Below are 22024 nucleotides of genomic sequence, written 5' to 3'. Positions count from 1 at the left end.
ACGTTCCTAACACAGCCCATAGGTAAAACTGTATTAACAGGTGCAGATGCAGTAGGTGTCGGTGTAGTAGGAGTTGCAGGTGGGGTTGTTATCTCTCTGACTGTGTGCTCTGACTTCAGTACCACTCTGTTTCTCATGATGACCATTTCCAGTGCCTCAAACAGGTCCAGGCCCAGCAGTATTGAACCTGACTTCACAATGAAAAGGGTAGCTGAGGCAGTATTTCCGTCATGGAATGCACGTAAATGCAGTTTCCCTAGTACTGGGATTCTCTGTCTTGAGTATGTGACTAGAGGAACCTTTGTAGGTTTCAGTGGTATGTGACTGAAATAGGTCTCGTACACATGAGCCGGCAGCAGTGACACTGAAGAACCAGTATCTACTATCATCTCAAATGACTGGTTAGCAGGAGAAAGTCCCAAATCTACAGTGCACATTATTTTCTTCTCTTTTGGGGCAGAATTATTCAGCAATAAAACAGTCAGTTCTGGAATAACGACCTCCCTCACTTCACGTTTTTGTTCTGAACGACACACTTTGGCAAAATGCCCAGTTTTTCCACAGGATTTGCATATTTTGTTTGTAGCAGGGCATTGTGTGGAATTGGCCATATGTTTATCTGAATCACATCTGTAACATCTTCGTGCTTGCTCAGACTTTCTCTCACCTTGCCTTTGTTTACTTGCAGCGGGACGTTTTTGTTCCCATTTTGGCGCGCTGATCTCTCTCACAGGCACTTCACTGTTGGAGAACTCGGCCACGTTGCGCGCCGCCATTTCCACCTGATTTGCAATCTGAATGGCTTTATCCAGTGTCAGTTTGTCTTCTAGCAGCAAGCGTTCACGTATGCGTCCACTGTAGGCTTTTTCCACGATCTGATCACGCAGCATATCCTGTTCTGCATTTCCAAATTCACAAAAAACGAGCATTTCACGTAGCGCAGAGACGTACTGTGCAATTGTTTCATCATGTCTCTGGGCTCGTTGGCGGAACCTGTGTCTCTCCGCAATTACGTTTACCTTCGGCACGAAATGCGCCCGTAGTGCAGCCACGGCATGGTTGTATGTAGTTCCCGTTTCAGTCAATGTGTAGAATATCCTCTGTGCTTCGGTTCCGACGCTGTGTAGCAGCGTTGCACGTATACGGGTATACGGCCACTTGGCTCCTTCCACGTCGATCACTAGCAGATAGTTTTCGAACATTTTTAGCCATGTTCCAAATGGCATAGTAGGTTCTCCCGGACACTGAAGAAAGGTGGGAGGTAAAGGAGTAGAAGCCACGGCCATCCTCATCGCCAATTTGTTGTGTATTAGTAGAAAGAAATTAATGAAACAAGGGACAGAGGATACGGGTACTCAACTCTTTACTGTTCGTCATGCTTAACTGCCACAGCATCAACTCCCGGGCTTACTCTTCTTCTCTCAACATTGTATGTATACTCTGGTTACACTGCGCCCCCTATTGGCAGGAGTATATTAGAACACAACAACAGGAAGAGACAAATAATTACACATGGCGCTCTCCAAGAAGAGGAAAGTGGACAGTGAGAACAGAGCTTTTAACCCTGAGTGGACTCATTCATGTTCATGCTGCCCACTGGGAGCACAGAACCAGTGTGTCTCATTTGTTCAGAGACCGTGGCGTTCATTAAAAGTGCCAAAACGTTTGTGTTTGACCAAACATTCCCTCTCAAGTCAGAACTGAGGTCACAAAAAATAAGCAGTCTCAGAGCCCAATATGATCAGTCCACCAGGATCAAAACTAAAACTAAATATCGTTCCAGGGCTGGCTAACCGAGGCTAACCAATGAGCTAACCGAGGCTAACCAATGAGCACCTGCATGTGTGTATGAGAATGGCCCTGACACCATTTCAGCCCAGATTTAAACTCCTGGCAGGACAAGCTCCAGTTCAATTCTTGCACTGAACAAAACAAAGTGAGTGAGGGACTGCAATTTAAGAGGGAAAGAAATCGAAACTTTAAAACTGTTCAATTGTTATGATGTGTAAAGACTGATATTGTTCTATAACCGTCTGAAACAGTTAAGTCATGATGTGAAACGGTTAACAAAGAAAAAGGGAAACTCAAGCTGCTGCTACACTTTATTTTATTTACCTAAAATTAAGCACTTTTAAGATGCACATATCTTCAAAAGCTATTTTATTTATTTTCTCTATTTTATTTTTAAATGCAGCCCAAGAGGAACATTACACATATCCACAGTATTTACTGTATATCTGTATAGTTCAATGTTCATTGACAATAAATATTGTTGTTTATGAATTGTACTTTCTTTATTTGATTGGCAGTCAGCTGAATTTTAATTACATGCAGACGTTGATTAAGCTACAGGCTACTTTAATATATCACACTAATTAATAAAGCAAGTTAGACATTTTGATGTTCCGGACCTTTGCATGGGGAGATTGTCTCTAACTGGACCTCGTTGAATTTTAATTGAATACCCCTGCCATATGACATCGCCCGAGGAAGTCGTCATACTTATACGTACATAAATAATATGATATATGTGTCAAAGCTCTTATCAAATTAACAGTTGTATTAATTATACTTGTGTATATATATATATATATATATATATATATATATATATATATATAGCCTGTGTTGTATATTTATACACACAAATGAACAACCTTGTGTGTGTCAAATAACAAGTTGTATTGTAGTGTTTATTTTAGTGTTGTTTTATGCTCATCCACATTTTGATTTCAGAGCACAGGAGAATGCTGGCCACAACATAAAGCTCAACAGTGAAGCTGGCAATGCTGAACAAAACCATCACTAGATCGTGTTACATCAGCGTAATATAAAAAATACATAACGATTGATGTTACATTAGCATAATTACCAATGGCTCGGACGTTACACTAGCTAGCCGCTAGCTGCTAGCTACTAGCTACTAACTGCCGCCTCGTTATTTGTTAATATCAAATCCACCATAACAATCCAGAACGCGCGGTGCTGTTACGTGTACGCAAATTGACGTGCTTGATGTGAACGAGCCTTTTGGGGGGCGTGGTTAAAATTGCGCATGCTCTATGAGCGCACATACGGGTACTTCTCAGGCATGCTGGGTAATCTGTGACGTTTCACTCTCTCAAAAGTTGGGCCATTTTGTCCATAGATATATATAAACACTAGATGGCTCATGGGAGATTTTCCAGCGTAGCTCACCGGCCGCCATCCTGCTACAGTCAACAGCTACTCTGGTACGCGCTATGGTAGCTGTTGTAAGGTGAGTGATCTGCACAAAAATACTCTTAAATCGCTGAAATCTTGACTGATTTACAAACGGTTTGGTTTATTATAAACATTATTAGCATGGCTATGATACAGGATGCTTGGACATGTTGAAATTGCTGCTTTTCTTTGTGTATGTGCCGTGGTTGTATTTATTAGCTGGCTAATAACAAGAGGCTGTGAGTGAGACAAAGTTGACCCAGCAACTTTACACCAGTGGGAGAGGCATAACTGCTCTTTCTTTTCAACATAACTTAAGTTACACATGATTTCTTCCAAGTGGTTTGGCCTGTTGAAAACATCTTACATTTTAGATACATTATGATACAGGAAATTGCTGGCTTTAGAAGTACCTGACTATGCCGGACTTTTGTGCAGCCTACGGATGCTCTAATCACCGCAGTCTGCAAACAAGAACCCGTGGAATCACCTTTCACGTGTAAGATATGACAATATTATGACTATAATTAGGATAATCGTTAATTACTTAGTGGATGTATGTACATTACAAGTCCTGCTACACAGGATCAGTGGGGCTATGTGAGATAATAGTATTGCAAGATTGATGTTGACCAGCCTCTTTAGAACATGTTGCTACCATTTCTTTACACAATTATTTAATGTTTCTTTTGGAAACCTTTTTTATAACTCTTAGTGTGGTTGTCTTATTCTTAAAGTATACATTACATACAGTACATACATACATACATACATACATACATACATACATACATACATACATACATACATACAATTACCCCAAAAATATGATAATTTCGGTGTGTATTTTTGTCCTTACCCTTAATGTTAAAGGAAAGAAGGGAGGACAATCTTGACAATCATTTATATATCTGGCTACATTTCTCATGTTTTTAAGGTTTCCCAAAACCGGAGAGAGGAGGAGGCAGTGGGAAGTTGCCCTAAGAAGGGACGTTTTTTTTTCCTGTGGCAGGACACTGCTCTGCAGTGAGCACTTCAGGAGTGAGGACTTTGACAGGACGGGGCACACTGTCCGGCTTAAAGATGGTGTTGTGCCAACAGTATTCAATTCCCCAGCTCATCTTCAAAGGGTATGTGTATCATTGGCCAACAAGAATTCAAGGTGTATAAGATTGATATATAAATATGTGATTAAATGTCACACTTTAGTTTTTCTTTCTGCAAGTTTAGGAATAAATAATGTGTTGTGTATTACAGCACATTTTAAACACTCAAGATGTCTTTAATTATGTTTATTTTAGCCGGAATCAACAAGAAGCACAACCACTTCAAGAAGAGCCGAAGATGAACCTCAGCCTAATGTTGTGAGTATTCTGAATGTGGCCAAGACCAGAGAAATGGTCATTGATTTTAGGAGGGTGAGGACGTCTCCTCTACCCCTGTGCATTCTGGGAGAGGGTGTGGCTGTTGTGGAGGACTACAAATACCTGGGAGTGCACTTAGACAACGGGCTGAACTGGAGGATCAACACTGACGCTGTGCACAAGAAGGGGATGAGCAGACTCTATTTTCTGAGGAAGCTGAGATCCTTCCACATGTGCAGCAAGATGCTGGAGATCTTCTAGTCTGTTGTAGCCAGTGCACTCTTCTTTGCTGCGGTCTGCTGGGGGGGGCAGCATAAGAGCCGGTGACACCAGCAGGATCAATAAACTGATCAGGAAAGCTGGGTCTATCATCGGCATCAAGCTGGACCCCTTTGAAGCTGTGGTGGGGAGGTGGACACTGAACAGGCTGTTGTCCATCATGGATAACCCCACCCATCCTCTCCTCCTGCAGCTGGACAGTCAACGGAGCTCCTTCTCCAACAGACTGCTGCAGCTCCGCAGTGCCATAACTCTGTACAACAAATCACCTCTGGCTGGAAGAGAACTCTCTGCTCCATAGTTTCTCTTGAATATAACCACGTTGTACATTTTACAGATATATAATCTGTTCAATATTTAACATTAATATTCCATATGCCTTATATTTATGTATATTATATATATATATATATATATATATATATATATATATATATATATATATATATATATATATATATAATATCCTGCCAAACTCAACATGTATATTTTCCTCTTTCTTTATTTTCTATATTTTTCTTGGTTATTTCTAATTTATTTTAATTTGCTTTGTCCCTTATGCTGCTGTAACTAAAAATGTTTTCTCAAATTGGGATCATTAAAGTACCATCTTATCTTATCTTATTTGCATGTGGAATGTCACTAACAAATGAGAGCATTATATGGCTTGTCATATTAAATCCTTTATCTCGGTGGTACCCAGGAAGGTCTATGATGGTGTTACTAGGAGAGCCCAATATAATTTGAGGTGGTACTCTGTGTAAAAAGTTTGAGAACCACTGGCCATCTCACTTGCTCTATGTCACTCATACACTTGAATAAACATGTGCAAACACTTTCATAACACCCAAGGACACCTTACAGGGCATAGGGGCAATATAGGGAACAATTAAAACAGTGGATCTAGTGAGATATCAGCCGGGGTAAGACAAGACAAACAACAGTAAATGGACTACAAAAGGACACAGGGTACAGTTTATATTATTCTTGGGCTTTTTTCGACTACAAGAACTCAGCGCAACGTGCTGTGAAGTGGTAACGTATTTCAAAGGTTCTGGATTTGTTTACAAATCTAGAAACTAAATACAAAACTAGAATGATATGAAGATCTGATGTCAAAAATAACTTTGATAAATGAGACAGAACTGGCCTGTCTGTGAGCTCATTTTATGTTGGTTTGGTTCTTCTGATAAAGGTGTGAATATCTAAATAATATACCACCATATGCTATTGTCATTAGTTGTGTCCCTGTTCTTCAAGCTAAGGCATTGCTAAATTAACAACTCTTGGCTTAAAGAGTGGTAACATGAGACCGATTTTTATATATAAAATATTTTAATATTTAAATTTTATAATTTATTTTAAATATTAACAATATAATAAAATAAATGGAAATATATACACCGGCAAATATTTAATATAAATACCTTGTGTGTGTGTGTATAGCTATTGCTTTATCTGCTTAATGTTATTTTCATAAGAAAGTCCATGATTATAAGTATGCAGTATCAAACTACATCTGTGATGTTTATAAAAAACCAAACCGCTTGAAAATTGGTTGAAAATTGAGCAAGCTATGGTTATTTAAATAGTAAACCATAATGTTATGAATGAGAGCACTGCCTGTAGCAAGATGGCGGCCATGTGGCAACGTCGGTCTACATTGGCCAGCAGCGCGGGTGAGTCGTCTAGTGTTTATAGAGAGGCGAAGTCCCGCCCATCTACTTCCGACCCATGGGACCCCGGAAGCGGAAAATTATACATTGACGTCAATGGAGAGAGAAAAGTCCTCTTTCGATCCCGTTTGAATTGTGCCACGAATGACACATATGATGTTTGTCAAATTAAAAGAACATTTTGCAAGTCAAAAAAATAAAAATGTGTCGTAAAACTGTGAAATTACACATTTTTTTGTGTGAAACCGCTCAGTGAACTACAGGTCTCTGGTCTCGCACAATACGCGTCACCATCACAAAGATGGCCTTCACGTTAGCAAATTTCACCTGTTTCTTTCAGAATGAGGCGAAAAAGTATAAAACGAGGTGAAAATCACTACAAGTCTGGGCATGTTGAGAGCTGTACATACACGAAAGGGGAGTTAGTCGGTTCTGTAAGACCCAGCATGCGGGACCGGCTTTACAAGGTTTCAGTGAGTAATATGAGTGCAATGTTTAACGTTAATGTCAGCTAGATAACATTAGCTAACAAGGTACACTAACGTGTTTTGTTTTAGCAACTAGTTTTCTCCTTAAGAACTTCGTGGTCTCTGTGTATGCTGTGGATAACATTAGTGTTCACAAAAACAAGATACACTCCCCTGTTTTGTTTGAGTTGCTCTTCAGATTCAAGCGGCCAGTTTTATATCGACTATATGTCTGATCTCCTTTTTACATCTCGTTGTGTCATTTGAGTTTATTTGCTGTGTGTAGATTCAAGGATTTTGGTTATCTTGTCAATTTGTTTGGTTAGCTAGGCACAGCTGTGTGTGACTCCTTCTGGTACACTGGTATGTGTTTTCCTAATGTAGAGAGCATTGATTAATTAATAAACTACTCACTGACTCTAGTCTAGATCCTGACCAAATCCTTTTTTGTTGATCAAATGTTTTTCAAAAATGTATTGTATATTATATAACAGCTGCACATCACCGACCGGAGTCTCTGCTACTGTGGACCACGAAGGAGGCGATCATCATCCCCATCCCCAAAGACCCTGCATGGCATGGAAATCTCCTCCTCCTGGAACAATTCTACACCCAGCATATGCTCCCTGTGTTGGCCAGTAGAGAGGAGGACATTTAAATAAACATACTCTTAACACCCTCGGACTCTGCGTTGTGTTTTGTATGTGTGATGGGGTGTTATGCAGAGGGAAGGAAAACAGGACACAGCAGATTGGGATTGTGGTGGAGATGCTGAGCAGTTATTTAATTGTTGCATGTAATTATTATTATACTGCGTGCTTCTTAGTTATTCCATCTTTTGCTGTAACATGGATATGTATGTAACTCAATATTTACTTGTTATCTACCACACTTCCTTCTACATCATACAGCATCATTATACATGAAGGTGTATATAGGATATATATATTTGTATACATATCTGTAAATTGTATAATTTTATTTTTCGTATTTGGGATTTCTCTTTTGTCCACTCAAATACACTTGGCCCTTTCTCTTTTCCATGTGGAAAATGGCAGCTGCATATTCTGCTTTTCTCATCTGCTCCCTGTCTGCTCATCTACGATGAGACAATTATATAATTAATTACTAATAATCATTTAAACCTGTTATTACCAATATTTCACAAATTCTTCATGTAAACTTAAGAGCACAGCTGTATATTGAGTATGTCAACTTTGCTTGGTTCATCTTACTGGGGGGCAGCTACATGGATGTCGGTGCAGTCCACAATCATTTTGCAGTTGAAGGCAGAATGAATTTATTATTGACTCAGAATGAAGCACAACTTCATGTCATACAATACATTGAATTTATTTGTAATTGTGTAAAAAAATATGAGCATTGATTAGCAAGCAGTACCTGTAGGAACAGAGAATGGTGATGGATGGAGCTGGGAAGAGAGAAGAATAAAGAAAACAGATCAACTTTATTATCGGATATTAAAAATTCAATTTCAAAACAAGTTGCCGCTCCTACAGCTTTCTAGTATGTAAGTATGTTAGAGCGTTGGTCATCAGATCAAGGGGCGTTGGTGAACTCCAGTTCGAATCCCGCCTCGGCCGCCACTGCGTCAGGCCGTTGTGTCCTTGGGCAAGACACTTTACCCGCATTTGCTCCTGTGGGTAATGTCCACAGTAATGACTCTTACATGTCTAATATGTGTAATGTGTAATTGTAAAGCGCTTTGAGCACCTGTAAAAGCGCTCTAATAAATGTTTTTAATGCATTATTATTATTTATTATAAAGATGATTTCACATTACCAATGCAAAATATCACACTCAATACATGTGTCTCTCTGGGGGGTGCATTGTGCCTTTGATGTATATAAATAATATACCATAACCAAATACTATTACGTACAGTGGAAATCAGGTTGCCAGAGCAGGTCAGTCCAGTGTGCATGTTCCTCAGGGTCTCAGCAGTTACAGGTGAGGTAAAGAAAATAAAAGAGAAAAAGGTCAGTAACAACACTTTAAAGTAACAACACTGAATGATTATCTGTTTTAATAATTTGCTCTCAGTAATCACTCAACTACTGTCTTTCCAACAAACAGATTGACTCACTCTCACTATCATCACAATGAAACACGTCCAGAAGAATGTAATGCAAAGCTGCCTGCCTTCCTTCCTTCGACTCTCCCTGAACTGCCTGATATTTTAATGTTCAATGTTAACCATTTGTGCAGATAGCATGAAGTAGAAAAGATCCCCGATGCTAATGTGGCGTTAGCCTACCTCCCGCCCCCTTAGCACCTGGTGGAGGGGGCGATAGGCTACTCTTCAAATGTTTCACAAAATACTTACCATCATGACTACTCTTACTGTTTAACATTTTGGTTTACTTCATGTTAAGGCTAATACAAATGACAAGGCTAAGTAATGTAATGTAATGCTAACTAACGTGCTCGCTACTAGCTAGGTAGCTAACTTGACTATGTTCCATGCAAAACATGTATATTACCTGATATGTTTGGTCCTGGTCCTTTCACCAGACGGGAAGCGATAGAACGAGCAAGTGGTATGATCACTTTTGTGATTGCAACCTGGTCCAAAGCACACAGGCATCTTGTAAAAGTGAATTTATTGGAGCAATCTCTTTAATTGCGAGTCGCAACCACCAGTCTTGGAGCACATCACTTACACGACCCAGAATGCGATTTGGGATTTTGTAGTCTTTCTAGTTGCGTATTTTTTATAGTCTTATATTTCAACAGTTTTATGACAAACTGTGACTTTTTTTACATGGAAATTATTGTTTAAGTTTGACAAACATCTGTGTCATTCGTGGCACAATTCAAACGGGATCAAAAGATAACTTTTCTCTCTCCATTGACTTCAATGTATAATTTTCCGCTTCCGGGGTTCCATGGAGGCTCCCGGAAGGGGAGGGACTTCGCTTCTCTATATATATCTATGATTTTGTCATCCATGCGCCAATGAGCAACTCTCATAGGAATGAATGAGGCCCCGCCTTCCACCCTGTATCCAGTTCTTATTATACATCCATGGTTTGCTCCCACTGCTGCAATTCAATGCACGAAAGAGGGGACCGTGCGGTAGAGTTTCAGTTGATGTCCGTTACAGTTTAAATCTTCCGTACAAAATTAGAAAAGTGCCGGTCAAAGGTCTTCTTTGTTATTTATTGAGCTTTAAAACAAATGAATAACGACTCTATATAATAATATAATAAAACACGGAGGACGGAGATCTATTTTTCTCCCCCTCTTCTGACTTGATCAGAGCACGCTCCCCTCTCCTGCAGGGGGGCGTGGTCAGCTGCAGCTCACAGAATCAGCCCCCTGCAAAAACAGGGCTGGAGAAAAGCAAATAGAGCGAAATGAGGCATGGCTAAAATGCATGATCTGTTTGGTATTTTGAAAACAGAAACGTATAAATATACCTTATATAGGTATGGCCCTACGATATATCATTTAAATATATCTTGATAGGTGTCCTTTAAGAAATAATATCTTCAACAAAAAAAAGTCCATCATCTGTCATCACCTTTCAAAAGTAATTGCGGACAATAGCATCTCTCCTTGCCCCACCACTCAGTCTCTCATTTAGAGGGAAACCCATAGGTGGGCCTAGATTATCAGCAGGTGCGATGGACAGCGATATTGTGTAGCACAGTACAAGCCAGTGTTATTTGGAATGCTCGTTGGGGTTCCACTCTGATAGTTGAGGCATGCAAAACACCTCTTCAGTACTTAATTCAAGCGCTCAATGGCACACCTTGTTCTTCCATGGGCGTTGTTGTAGCGCATCTGTGAGGGAGTGTTGGCCGTGGGAAAAGGTGTCATCACCCATGGTAGGAGTGGGTAGGCACTGTCGCCTAATATAACTCCATCCGGCCTGTTGGTTTGGAATTCAGTGAACAACCAGCTCTCTCTTAAGATATGTGCATCATGGACTGACCCAGGCCATCTCACAACACAGTTGGTGATGGCAAGGTCAGCATCTCCCACAAGTTGCACATTGATGCTGTGCCTCCTTTTCCTGTTGACATATTCCCACTCCATCTGGTGCAGTCGATCACCCCAATGGTGTTGGGCATGTCTCCCAAAAGAAAAAAAATTCTGCCTCACTTTGGCAATTTGGCCATCAGTGGGAAAAGTCACAAAGTGATCCAGCAGGCAAGCCAGTGCATCAGACACAGCTGTCACCACTTCACCCACTGTTGTCTTGTGGACTCCAATGCCGTCAGCTATGACCTCATAGAATGTTCCACATGCGTACAAGCGCAGGGCAATGAGGACCTGTTCCTCTACAGTCAGAGCATGACTCCGCAAGGTTCTGCACAGCAGTTGTGGCCTGACCAGATCAGCAATGTAGTTGATGTCATCAAGTACAAATCGAAAACGATTGTACAGTTCTTCTGTTGTGTACTGTTGGAGAGGTTCGGGGCGCTCGGTGTAGACCCTTTGGCGGTAACCTCTCCTTCCATCATGGAAGATGTGAACAATCCCTGCCATGACTGTGTTCTGACTGTTGTTTCAGTCAGTAGGCCTACATCAGTCTCTGAATAACAAGTAATTGCAAATACACACCTGGAATGCATGTCCAGATTGGTTCGGGCCTGTGGTTAATGATGTAATTAATAGCAAGGCCAGACCTATAAAACTAATTGCTGACCTGACCAAACCATTGAGTTGGAAAGATGGACAAAAAGGGGCCTAATTTTACATCTGCTGAGACCCATGCACTGCTGCAGGGTGTAAGGAACAATTATGACTCCATAGTTGGTAGCTTTAACAGAGAGGGTGGAGCGACTAAAGTAATGAGCGGAATATGGATGGAAGTTACAGACAATGTGATGCCACAGGATCTGGACACAAGAGGACGGTGGACCAAGTGAGGTTGAGGTGGAAGAATTTGAAGCAGCAAGCTACCAAAGACCACAGCCAGGCTAAAAACCCACAGACGGGTAACAAAGCATATAAATGGGGACAATACACAGATGTGGTACTTGACATCATTGGTGGTCAGCAGTCTCAATCTTTACAAGGAATACCAAACGTTGTACTGGGTGGTGAGTCACAGGCATGTGTGATTTGATCCTTGTCCCTATAGAACTACAATTATTATTTTGTATAATTGCTATTTTCATAGTACTACAATGGCTATATTTCTTATATAGCATCCTTGTTAGTACTACAATTTTCCAGGAGCTTGCATGCTTTTGATCATCTTATTAAGGGGTATAATAAAGTATATAGATTAATTTTCATTTCAGGTCGTCAATGAACCTGATAACACCATTCAAGACGAGGTTTTCCTGACCCATGTGGATCCACAAGCTGGACCTTCAGCCAGGCCTGATGACACTCTGCAAGAGCCACCTCGAAAGAGAAACTGCAAGCGCACCAGAAAACCAGAGCAAAGGGATGATGCCTACGAGACTCTGCTGAGCCGTGAAACGGAGAGGGCAGAGATGCAGATCCGTCTGGCCGAAGAACAAATACAGCTGTGCCGGCTTCAGCAAACTGAAACCTCACTGAGAATTCAGCTCCTCAAAGTACGCCTGGATGATCCAGCTGCAGGGTGACCTGCCAATGTATAGCGTACTAGGACAGTAAACCAAAAATATTGTTTAAAGTTGGAGAGATTTAAAAATATGCTTAAATAAATGTTAACTGGTCAAATAAGATATGAATGAACAACAAAAATAAAATAAGTTACATTTATTTGTTATTGGCTATGGTAGGTTATTGAAAATGTTCACATACTTATTTGATTAATAAAATGCAAACCGATCTTTTTAATATGGGTGTTTTGAGTTGTACCCCCTAGATCAGTCTCTAGTAATTGGGCGCTCAAAGTGCACCAAATTGAAGCATTTTACTTTAAAATGTTAAAAAAATCCCGAACCCCCCTAAAGGATTTGAAGTCCAGCCCCCAATTAAAACATATTATAATACTAAATACGTTTGAAGCCTTTTTATATAAGCTGTCCACCATGTCAATATGTTTCTCTTTTCATAGTGTATTGGTCTTTTGTAGAGGTTTTTCATTGCCAGCTAAAATCTTGCCTATAGGGCAGCACATTGGTCAGAAGCAGCCCTGGTGTCATCCCCACAGCACCCCCCATTTGAAATATGTTCCCACGGCTATGTCCAGCTGCCTTTGAATGAATGTTTTTTTGTTGTTACCCTAGTGGGAGTTTTTTTTAAATAACAATTCCATTATGATTTCATGTCCTTTATGTATCTAAAAATATAATTAAACATTATAGATGTCTCTGCAATGTGGTCTCTTGTCTTCCTTGTATTATTTTTCATGTCCACTAGATGGCGATCGGTAGGATTAAAGCACTGATATTCAGGATCTAGTCATCTTGAAAAGTCTGAATCTGAATCAGGGTGATCCTATCCTGAATTGCTTTGAACTCCAGGGAAAAAATCTGTCCGAGTTGTCTGATCCTGGAACACAAACAATGGGATTTCAAAATCTGATCGGATCTGATTGAGATTAAAAGTGTTGAACTACTGGGCAGGATAGTATGCTTAATATTTGGAATGTATTCATATTTGCACAACTATATTTTCGTAAAGTTGGTACTGAACATTTGACACTTTTCAAAGTATGGCACGATTACACACTGTTAGTCTAGTCAAAAACACAACCACCCTAACACCTATTGTGTAAGTACATACAAGCAGGTCACACAGTATGATCACAAATATATAAACTCTGTTAAAAAGTACAGGCTGCATATGTGTTACTAAACGGCAGATAAACTGTGCTTACACTAATTTCGCCACATAAGCGCATAACAGTGCGCAGCATTTGCACTTCAGATGAGGAGGTGAGGCCACCTCATAACTGCATGAACCCGTATGGCACAATACAACTCAGACTGGCTTACCTGTGCGTCAATCAAGTGGCAAATGCCATAGTAAGGATGGATGATAGGCTAACTTTAAAAAAATAAAACAATAGATATATATATTTTCTTTTTATTATTTCTTTTTCAATGCCATGCGATCTGCCCACACTACCTTTGCGATCGACCAGTCGATCGACGTATTGGGCACCCCTGGTCTATAGGCTTATAAAATATGTTTATCTACAATTATTAGTGTGTGTGTGCTCCCTGTAGTCTTAAAATATCTACAGGATATGACTATAACTGTGGTTATCTGTTCTAAAGGGGGCTTTTCACCATTAAATACACAAAAGAAGCTTCTTCTTTTTAATTGTTTATTAAAAATCTGAAAAACAACAAAGGCAAGACAAATTATGAAAGTGGACTAGACAAGCGAAAACTTTGCTGTCAACTAAAACACACAAAATCAAATATGACAAAAACTTCCAGAGAAGTGACAACTCAATTCCTTCTTTCCTCAAGTACTGTCCCACAAAAGATGAAATACAAATGATTAGAACAAGCTCTCAGCACAGTGTGCTCTCAGCACAGTGTGCGCTCCTCACAGAGTGGGGGGGGCTGCGTCTCAGTCCGTGGTGGTGCGGCGGTACCAAAAGCGGGCCCTGAAGTCGTCGCTGCAGGTCATGAAGCCAGGGTTGGTGGGCGAGTGCACGATGCACCGCACGATGTTGTTGTGTCCCAGAGACAGCAGGTTCTTCCTCTCGGCTGTGCGCGAGTCCCAGCAGCACAGGCTGATGGTGCGCTCGTCTGGCAGCAGCACGTAGTCCTCCGTGTGGTTGAACACGCCCTGTGTCCGGTGCATCTGCCGCCCACTCAGCCCCGCACCTGCAACACACAGTGCATATCGAATCAGAGCTCCATCAGCTCATTTTAATATCAACCCTGCAAAGACGTGCTAACATTGGTATATTTTCAAACCCACCATACTGAGCAAAGCATACTACTGCAGTTGCTTTCCCCGAGTGAACACTCGAGGCTCCCAGTGAGTGTCAACCCCTGTTCATCTGTCCCACTTTACAGCAGAAATACACCCTTTACAGCCTGCTGCGAAAACTATTTCGGTCTGTAGCTAATTTCTCTGTTAATGCACGGGGGGATTTTTAACCTTAAAAACTGTAAAATTATGTTAATGCCTAAAGTTTTGCGTAATTGAGTGTGCAGCCTTTGAGTGACAGGTTGTTGCTGTCTAACGCGAGCTGTCAACGTGGTGTCACTTAGGTCCTCCCCTGATCCTACACTTGACCCCTTGTGAAATGCGACTGGAGGAGGCGAGGGAGAGGCTTGAGGAAAGGGGGCTTGGGGAAACAAGCATTTATTGAAATGAGAAATTCTTTCCTTGGAGATGTCATTTCAATGTGACGTAAATTAATTAGAATGCCATTGTCTTGTTAAACTGTGTATTTTATCATCTCTGTCAAACAGGTAACAGTGTTTTTGACAACTTAGGGTTATACAACCAAAACATACCTTATCTGTAAATAGCTGCTAAAACCCCCAGCTAAATCCATATATTTTATGTTAATGGTTTAAATGATCTCATGGTGAACGTAGTGTGGGACATTTCAAAACTGTATTTTTTTTTTCGGATGAAAGTTGTTGCATTTAATGGAAATTAAGCATGCTAATGTTTTTCTCTTATGAATCGGTATAAAATGAATTAGAGAAAGCTCTACCTCTAGATGTAGGGATGTAATTCTAGGGGAAGTACACTGGCATTGTGCTGTGTCTATTGAAGGGCGTATGACTTTAAATATGTTGCTCTTCCTTCTCCTCCTCCTTCTTCTTTGCCACCTCAACATGTCTAGAGCTGGACTCAAATCTGAGCAGCAGCTATCATTTGTGATTGTTCTCGACTCAACACACTTTGTAGTACCACTAAACATATGAAACCTCTTACAAGACCTGTTACAAGAGCAAAAGTGTTGAAAACACAATATTTAGATGGCTGACACGGGCTAAAAGTTATGCAGATTGAATGTAAGGGATCAAGTGACTGTACAGGGTATATGCAGGAATCCTGAAGTCAAATTTAAGACCCTTTCCATACATCTTAAGACCTCAGCGCAACTTCGAGTTCTAACCGGTTACATTGGCAACACACTTTACCTCACATTTACTATATTGATTGTAAGATAGCAAAACTAAACAGAGTGCAGACAGACTACTGAAGCCTCCTTTCCACATGAACTTCAACCTCTCTGTGAAGGTCAGGTTTAATGCAGTATGCTGCTTTGTTGCTTCTGTATACTCTGTGCTCTTTCATTCCAGTAAAACTCCTCAGAAACCATTAGAAACCAGTATTTGACCAATAAACAAAACAATTGACAAAACTTTGAACTATGAAATATCTTAAACTTTGGTGAGCTTCAGCGGGGTAATGCCATATAGGAGCTCCCTCACAAATACCCAGGGGTTAAATTGGGCTGGGGCTGTCCGGGGCTAAGCCCTGGCACATAAGACGATGCTCTGACGTCATCACCCTCACACATTTGTCATATGTTTACAAAAAACGATATATGTTAAGACTTTTCTCGTTCTTAATATAGACTATATTTAGGGTCGATATGTGTTGACTTTACTTTAAAATAGCAGATCTCTGTGACCGGACATAGTTTGGCTTAGTGAACATGTGTCTCTTCCTTGGAGGAGCAGCAACGCCCGGACTCCGCTGTTCCTTCGCGGCTCCTCCGTGCAGAGAGTCTGCACTGCAGCGGTGTGTGTCAGCGACGTGCAGTCAGGGGAGGCACGGATTGGCCAATCGGGAGAGTCGGGACTTAAATGCCGTGGCTTTCTGGCTAGCACTTAGCATGTGGGACCGGACAGCTTTGATCCCCATCGACAGACTGTCCACCCCCCCCCCACAGAGCGGAGCAAGGCAACAAAACTTAAAATAAGAAGCACCATTTTTACGGCGCGCTATGCATGGGGCCGCCTTGAGGGGGTTTCCCGACATGTCGTTTCAGTCAATTAAAGGGTGTTTCATGTTTTTGTTGCTGTGGACCTTCTTAATACCTTGGAAAATGCCGTTTAATACTTTTTTAATAGCCTTAATTTTCACTAAATTGATTTATCAACTTTTAACACTTTTTAAGACCCCACGGACACCCTGCTGTAAAAATAATCCTTGCATCTGCTTGTTGTAGGTCGTTTGATACTTAACATTTTTAACCGAATGTTAGGGAGTTACAGAGTACAGAAACAAATGCTATATAGACTGCACTCACGAGCCATTAGCACCAAACTAGAACGGAACAGATTTGGTGGAAAAGGGGTATGCGAGTCCATCTCCTCGCCGCAAGGAGGACGTTCTGGAGGTGCAAGTGGTTTTCTAATTTCTGTCATTTTCGATTTAGTCTAATAAACAATCTATTAAAAGTGTACATGGAGCGTACAGCCCGTAGTCAGTGACACAAACTCACACATTAAGTTAACTATAGGCGGAATGGACAGTAAATATGTCAACAATATTTTTGTTTCTACTGATAAAGTGTCTAAACTCTTAATTTAAAATGTGCAAACGATTTAAGGTAAATGGAATATGAGCAAAGACAAGGCAGACTATTGAGAGTATATCTGAGCCTTACCTGTGTATTTAACCAGCGTTCGGCCTGTGGAGATCTCCCACAGTTTCACCACGGAGTCTTTGCCACTGGACATGATGTACTTGGAGTTCTTGGAGAAGATGGCGGAGCAGACCTCGGCTCCATCGTGGGCCTTCTCGAAAGTGGTGACGCAGCGGTTGGAGACGCCATCCCAAAGCTTGATGCTGCCGTCCTTGCTGCAGGAGACGTAGGTGTTGGCGCTGGGGTTGTAGCTGACGCCACTGATGGTGTCTGTGTGCTGGTCCAGCGGGTTGCAGGAGACAAAGCACTGGAAGGTGTTGACGTCGTAAAGGCGGAGTGTGGGGTGCTGCGTTCCAACCAGCAGGAAGTCACCAGATGGATGGAAGGAGATTGAACGCAGCATTTCTGCTTCCTGTTGCAAAAAAGATGGAGAGATGATCGGATTACAACTGATTTATAGCAGTCGGCGTGAATTGAACTGTTGCAAATTCCTAGCCTTGTTGACATCAGCTTCGTCATTACTATGCAACTTTGCATCTCCACTTTCATTTCAGAATCAGGTTTATCACCAGGTAGGTTTACACGTGCGAGGAATTTGACTTGGTGTCATGGTGCATACATAAAAGTAAAACAAGAATTAAAAACACAGCTCGAGAACTAGAAAATTATTAAAAATAATACAAAATATAGCAAAATATAACAGTATTTACATGGCAATGGAATAAAATAAATAAAAATAAAAATTGGCAGTAATACAAAAAAAGAAAAAGAAAACATTGTTGCAAACAAAGTCTGCGTTGTGGCTGAGGAAAAGTGTCAGTGGGGGGGGCCGGGCCTTCTTTATGAGGCTGGTAGCGGAGGGGAAGAAACTCTTCAGGTGGCGAGAGGTTTTGGTCCTGATTTACCAAAACAAAGACAAGTGGTTCATTACATTTGAAACCCAAATAGTTGAACCAACCAAATCTGACCTGTATGTATTTAAATGCTCTTTTTGCGGAGGGCTTGGAGTAGTCAAACAGTTTGAGGGTGTAATCTCTTGATCCAGAAGCCAAAATCTGTTCAGTCGGATGGAAGGCGAGGCAGGTTACTTCATCCACGTGGTCATACAGTGTTCGTATCACAGGGTGATTCTCCATATTTTGCTGCGCCGTCTCATTCATCATCACCTGACACACAGACATTAAGACACACAGAAACAGTTAACATAAGCAGATGGATAAAAACCCTGCAGTGTACTCTCATGTCAGGTCTGCCTCACCTCAATAGGCATAGCACTCTTGGCCAGCATGCGTTCAGTATCCAGGATCTTGATGGAAGCATCAGCAGAGCCAGTGGCAATCAGCTGGCCATCGCGGCTGTATGAAGCCACGCGACAGGGACCTTTATGCGATGTTACGTAGCAGGTCTCATACTCTGATGCTTCTGGAGACATGGTCTGGACATCAGCATCAAATTCCAGATCAATCCCCACACCAGGCGCCACTGTATCTGAGCGCCCAATAGCATACTGGACTGCACTGTCATCATTCTCCATCCCTGAAAAAGGTTGGATAATGAACAATCAGGGGCTCTTGATGTTGACCATTACACCAGTCAGACACCAAGGAGACAATGTTACCTGTTTTAGCCAGCTGCATCAGCTGCTCAGAGGGCGACACCACGTTCTGAGGCTTCACCTCATTGACCAGATTGTTGGCGATGCTCGTGTATCCGTCATAGAGCAGCTGGCTGATGATCAGCTTGTACAAGTGCTGTCGGTCCTTCAGAGTGGGTTTGGGACGGAACATGATGGGTCAGGTTGAGCAGAGGGGGCTGAAACAAAAGAAGCAGAGTGAGCACTAATCACGTGAGAGCCGCTGCTATGCTACGCACTGGTGCCCAAGGCAGACCTGTGTCTGCAGACCTGTGTCTGCCTTAAGTTTCAACACAGCGTTAGCTTGGACAATAACGCTGGAGCTAGCTACCGCCAATGAATGGAACGTAAGTAGTGCTGCTAACACCGTTAGCTTGTTGCTACGGTGACGGCTAAACAGAGCATTACAACTGCAGTAACGCTATATGTATAAGCGCGAATTAAACAACGGAACTGGCCGGAAGTGTGCAGCCACAGCAGCATTTGCAGTCTGAAGACATGAACTAAATATCAAATATAAAACATAAACATGTCCAACCCTTTGAAAACTTTCAATGGCGCTCCTGGACCCAAACGTGTTACGTATTTGCGTCATACGTCAAGTCCTACGTCACAAGCGTACAGATTGAGGTTGCGTTCATTGTAAACCGAATTTGCGGATAATGTAAATATTCCACATAGAATAGAACAAGAACAACGGAATCAGGTGCAAATGAGACATTCACGAGGCCAAAAGAGTGGCTGGGGAATGAAGAAAAACACCGACAACAGATCTGTCCTCTCATATCCAGCACAAAGTATCTGTTTCTGGAACAAAATAGAAGCAAATGTAAAATTATTTCTTCCTGTCCATTCCCCTTAACTTTAAGGTGTTAATATGCTTTTTTTTTTTACTGTACTCCATAAAAAACGAAAGAAAGAAGGGAAAGCTACCTGGCTTTGCCAAGGATTGAGCACATCTTTGTTGTTTTAAATGCACTCTAAAAATAATTCCAGGGCGAACAGAGACAGGTTTATCACTGAAAGTATCGGTGGGGCATGATGAGTCTGCTGCAGTGTTGTGTATCCAGTGAAAAGGCATCATTGAACATGTAAGTGCATTTAGGCCTCCAGCAATCCAGCAGCCGCCGACACAATCTCTGAGTGGTCACGCCCTACAATGTGTCACAATCACTTACATTTCTATGGGCCTAGATTTGTCTCATAATTATTAGTTTGAACATAAAAATAATTTGTGCATAAATATGATTTGTAAATGTAAAACACCATCCACAAATGCATTTAAAAGATTTGCAAACCCACAAATAAATTTGCAAATGTAAAACGGATCTGCAAATACGCTAAATATTTTTTACAAATAAAAAAAAGATCTGTGAATATCTTTTAAATAACATTTACAACTTTCGATCAGGCATTTGTGAATCAATTGTGTATGTGTCAACCAAAAATGTGCTTGCGGGTCTCAAATCTCTGCCTTTGGATCGTCTTTTTACACACACTGTGGCCGTTTCTCAATCTCCAGGAAACTGGCTTCCAAGCCAATATTTCAAGGATGCTACGTCATTGAGTTTCGCCGAAGGACTGTTCCAATCTCCAGCATACTTGGAATTCCACCGAGGCCGCGTCCTTGGTTTGGGGGTAATTTCGAGGCTGCACATGGGTAGACTTTGCGTCCTTAAAATCCCCACAATGCTTTGCGCACGGACCAATTTCCCCAAATCTGTGGAGGAAAATGTAAGGGGCCTCTCATATGACGCACACCTGCACACTTGCTAGCCTGTTCCACTCTTCGTTTTCCGAATGCCAGGAAGGATTATTGCCTAGCTTCTGAAGCAAGTGACTCGGAAGAAATGTGCTACCAACAAGGGCGCCGTAAGGGGGTGAAAAGTTAGGACGATTCTAAGGGCCCATGACTGACAGGGGCCTCAAACATTTTCAGAACATTAAGAAAAAATGTTTTAGTAACCTTTCATCAATCATCAATAATTAACATTAATATAACATTATATTGATAATATACTCAATAAACTAACGATTAATTTCTCTTTTTTTCTTCCAAAAGTTAATTATCCAAAGCCTCTGTACACCCCTCTCTATTTACATGTAATGTTTTGGTCCTGCCTCCAAACGCTGTGGCAACGCATTTTCTGGCAGAGAGTAAGAGCATGCCAGTAGGGGTGGGCGATACCACAAAATCTGGATTCGATCCGATACCAAGTATTTCAGGGCCAGTATCGCCGATACCGATATCGATACCGATACTTTTTTAAATGAAAAGCGTCTTATGTAGGGGAGAGCTGCATGACATGATTTTTGAGCTGAAATCATCATAAATAGACTAAATCTGAATTCATGTTCATGAATAAAGACAGGACAGTTTTTATAGACAAATAAACGTTTTAATTTTGCAAATTTAAAGTGCAAACATGAAAAATAACAATACAAAGTGGCCAGAGTAGCGAACTGTCTTCTTGCACACATCACAGTTCGCTAAGTTTGAATTGCCAGTTGTGAAATTGCTCCACACAATGCTGCTCTTTCTCTTGCGCCATCATGCGCGTGTGTGTGTTGCACTCGCGAGTCGCTGGCTGCTGCTGTCCTGCCGGCTGTTGCTGTCCTGCCGGCTGCTGTCATTCAGTTTGATAATCGGCGTTCAGGCAGGGAGCGCGCTGCGCGTGCGCGAGCCTCGAGGAGAGGATGACAGCAGTGGAGAGAGAAGAAAAGAGCATATACTTGTGTTCATCTGCACATAGTTTTTTGAAGAAATTGACGAGTACAGGAGACGGGAAAAAAAGTATAAAAGTATCGATCCTATTGGCTCTAGTATCGATATTTTGAAACGTAACGTAATATCGGAAGTATCGATATTTTGGGATCGATCCGCCCACCCCTAGATGCGAGGAGT

General features: G+C 41.4%; 2 protein-coding genes and 1 pseudogene across 6 annotated transcripts; 1 reads left to right on the top strand and 2 right to left on the bottom strand.

The window, feature by feature from the left end:
* Positions 1 to 2969: 2969 nt before the first annotated feature.
* Positions 2970 to 5263, top strand: LOC307041872 (THAP domain-containing protein 1-like). Of its 3 annotated transcripts, none has more exons than XM_079685429.1 (4): positions 2970 to 3259; positions 3612 to 3703; positions 4142 to 4334; positions 4506 to 5263. In XM_079685429.1, the coding sequence occupies exons 2-4, from the start codon at positions 3624 to 3626 to the stop codon at positions 4827 to 4829; spliced, it is 597 nt and encodes a 198-aa protein (XP_079541555.1). In that variant the 5' UTR covers positions 2970 to 3259; positions 3612 to 3623; the 3' UTR covers positions 4830 to 5263. The 3 variants fall into 3 exon arrangements, with proteins under 3 accessions (XP_079541555.1, XP_079541556.1, XP_079541557.1); XM_079685430.1 differs by having other exon boundaries at positions 3595 to 3703; XM_079685431.1 differs by lacking the exon at positions 3612 to 3703.
* Positions 5264 to 10629: 5366 nt separating this feature from the next.
* On the bottom strand, positions 10630 to 11509 carry LOC307038826 (putative nuclease HARBI1; annotated as a pseudogene). Its single transcript has one exon. The product of its transcript is annotated as a putative nuclease HARBI1 (transcript).
* A 2707-nt stretch (positions 11510 to 14216) lies between these two features.
* Positions 14217 to 19783, bottom strand: cstf1 (cleavage stimulation factor, 3' pre-RNA, subunit 1). 2 transcript variants are annotated; one of them, XM_079685256.1, is made up of 6 exons: positions 19658 to 19783; positions 19105 to 19298; positions 18745 to 19022; positions 18455 to 18652; positions 17508 to 17898; positions 14217 to 14748 (listed from the first exon to the last, which is right to left on the bottom strand). In XM_079685256.1, exons 2-6 carry the CDS (start codon positions 19271 to 19273, stop codon positions 14489 to 14491), a joined length of 1296 nt encoding a protein of 431 aa, XP_079541382.1. In that variant the 5' UTR covers positions 19274 to 19298; positions 19658 to 19783; the 3' UTR covers positions 14217 to 14488. The 2 variants fall into 2 exon arrangements, with proteins under 2 accessions (XP_079541382.1, XP_079541383.1); XM_079685257.1 differs by lacking the exon at positions 19658 to 19783 and having other exon boundaries at positions 19105 to 19643.
* Between the last annotated feature and the right edge of the window lie 2241 nt (positions 19784 to 22024).

Source organism: Notothenia rossii (genome assembly GCF_949606895.1).
Source record: "Notothenia rossii genome assembly, chromosome: 5".
NCBI lineage: Eukaryota > Metazoa > Chordata > Actinopteri > Perciformes > Nototheniidae > Notothenia > Notothenia rossii.
Note: the sequence above shows the minus strand (reverse complement) of the source record. Positions and strands in the feature narration are given on the sequence as shown.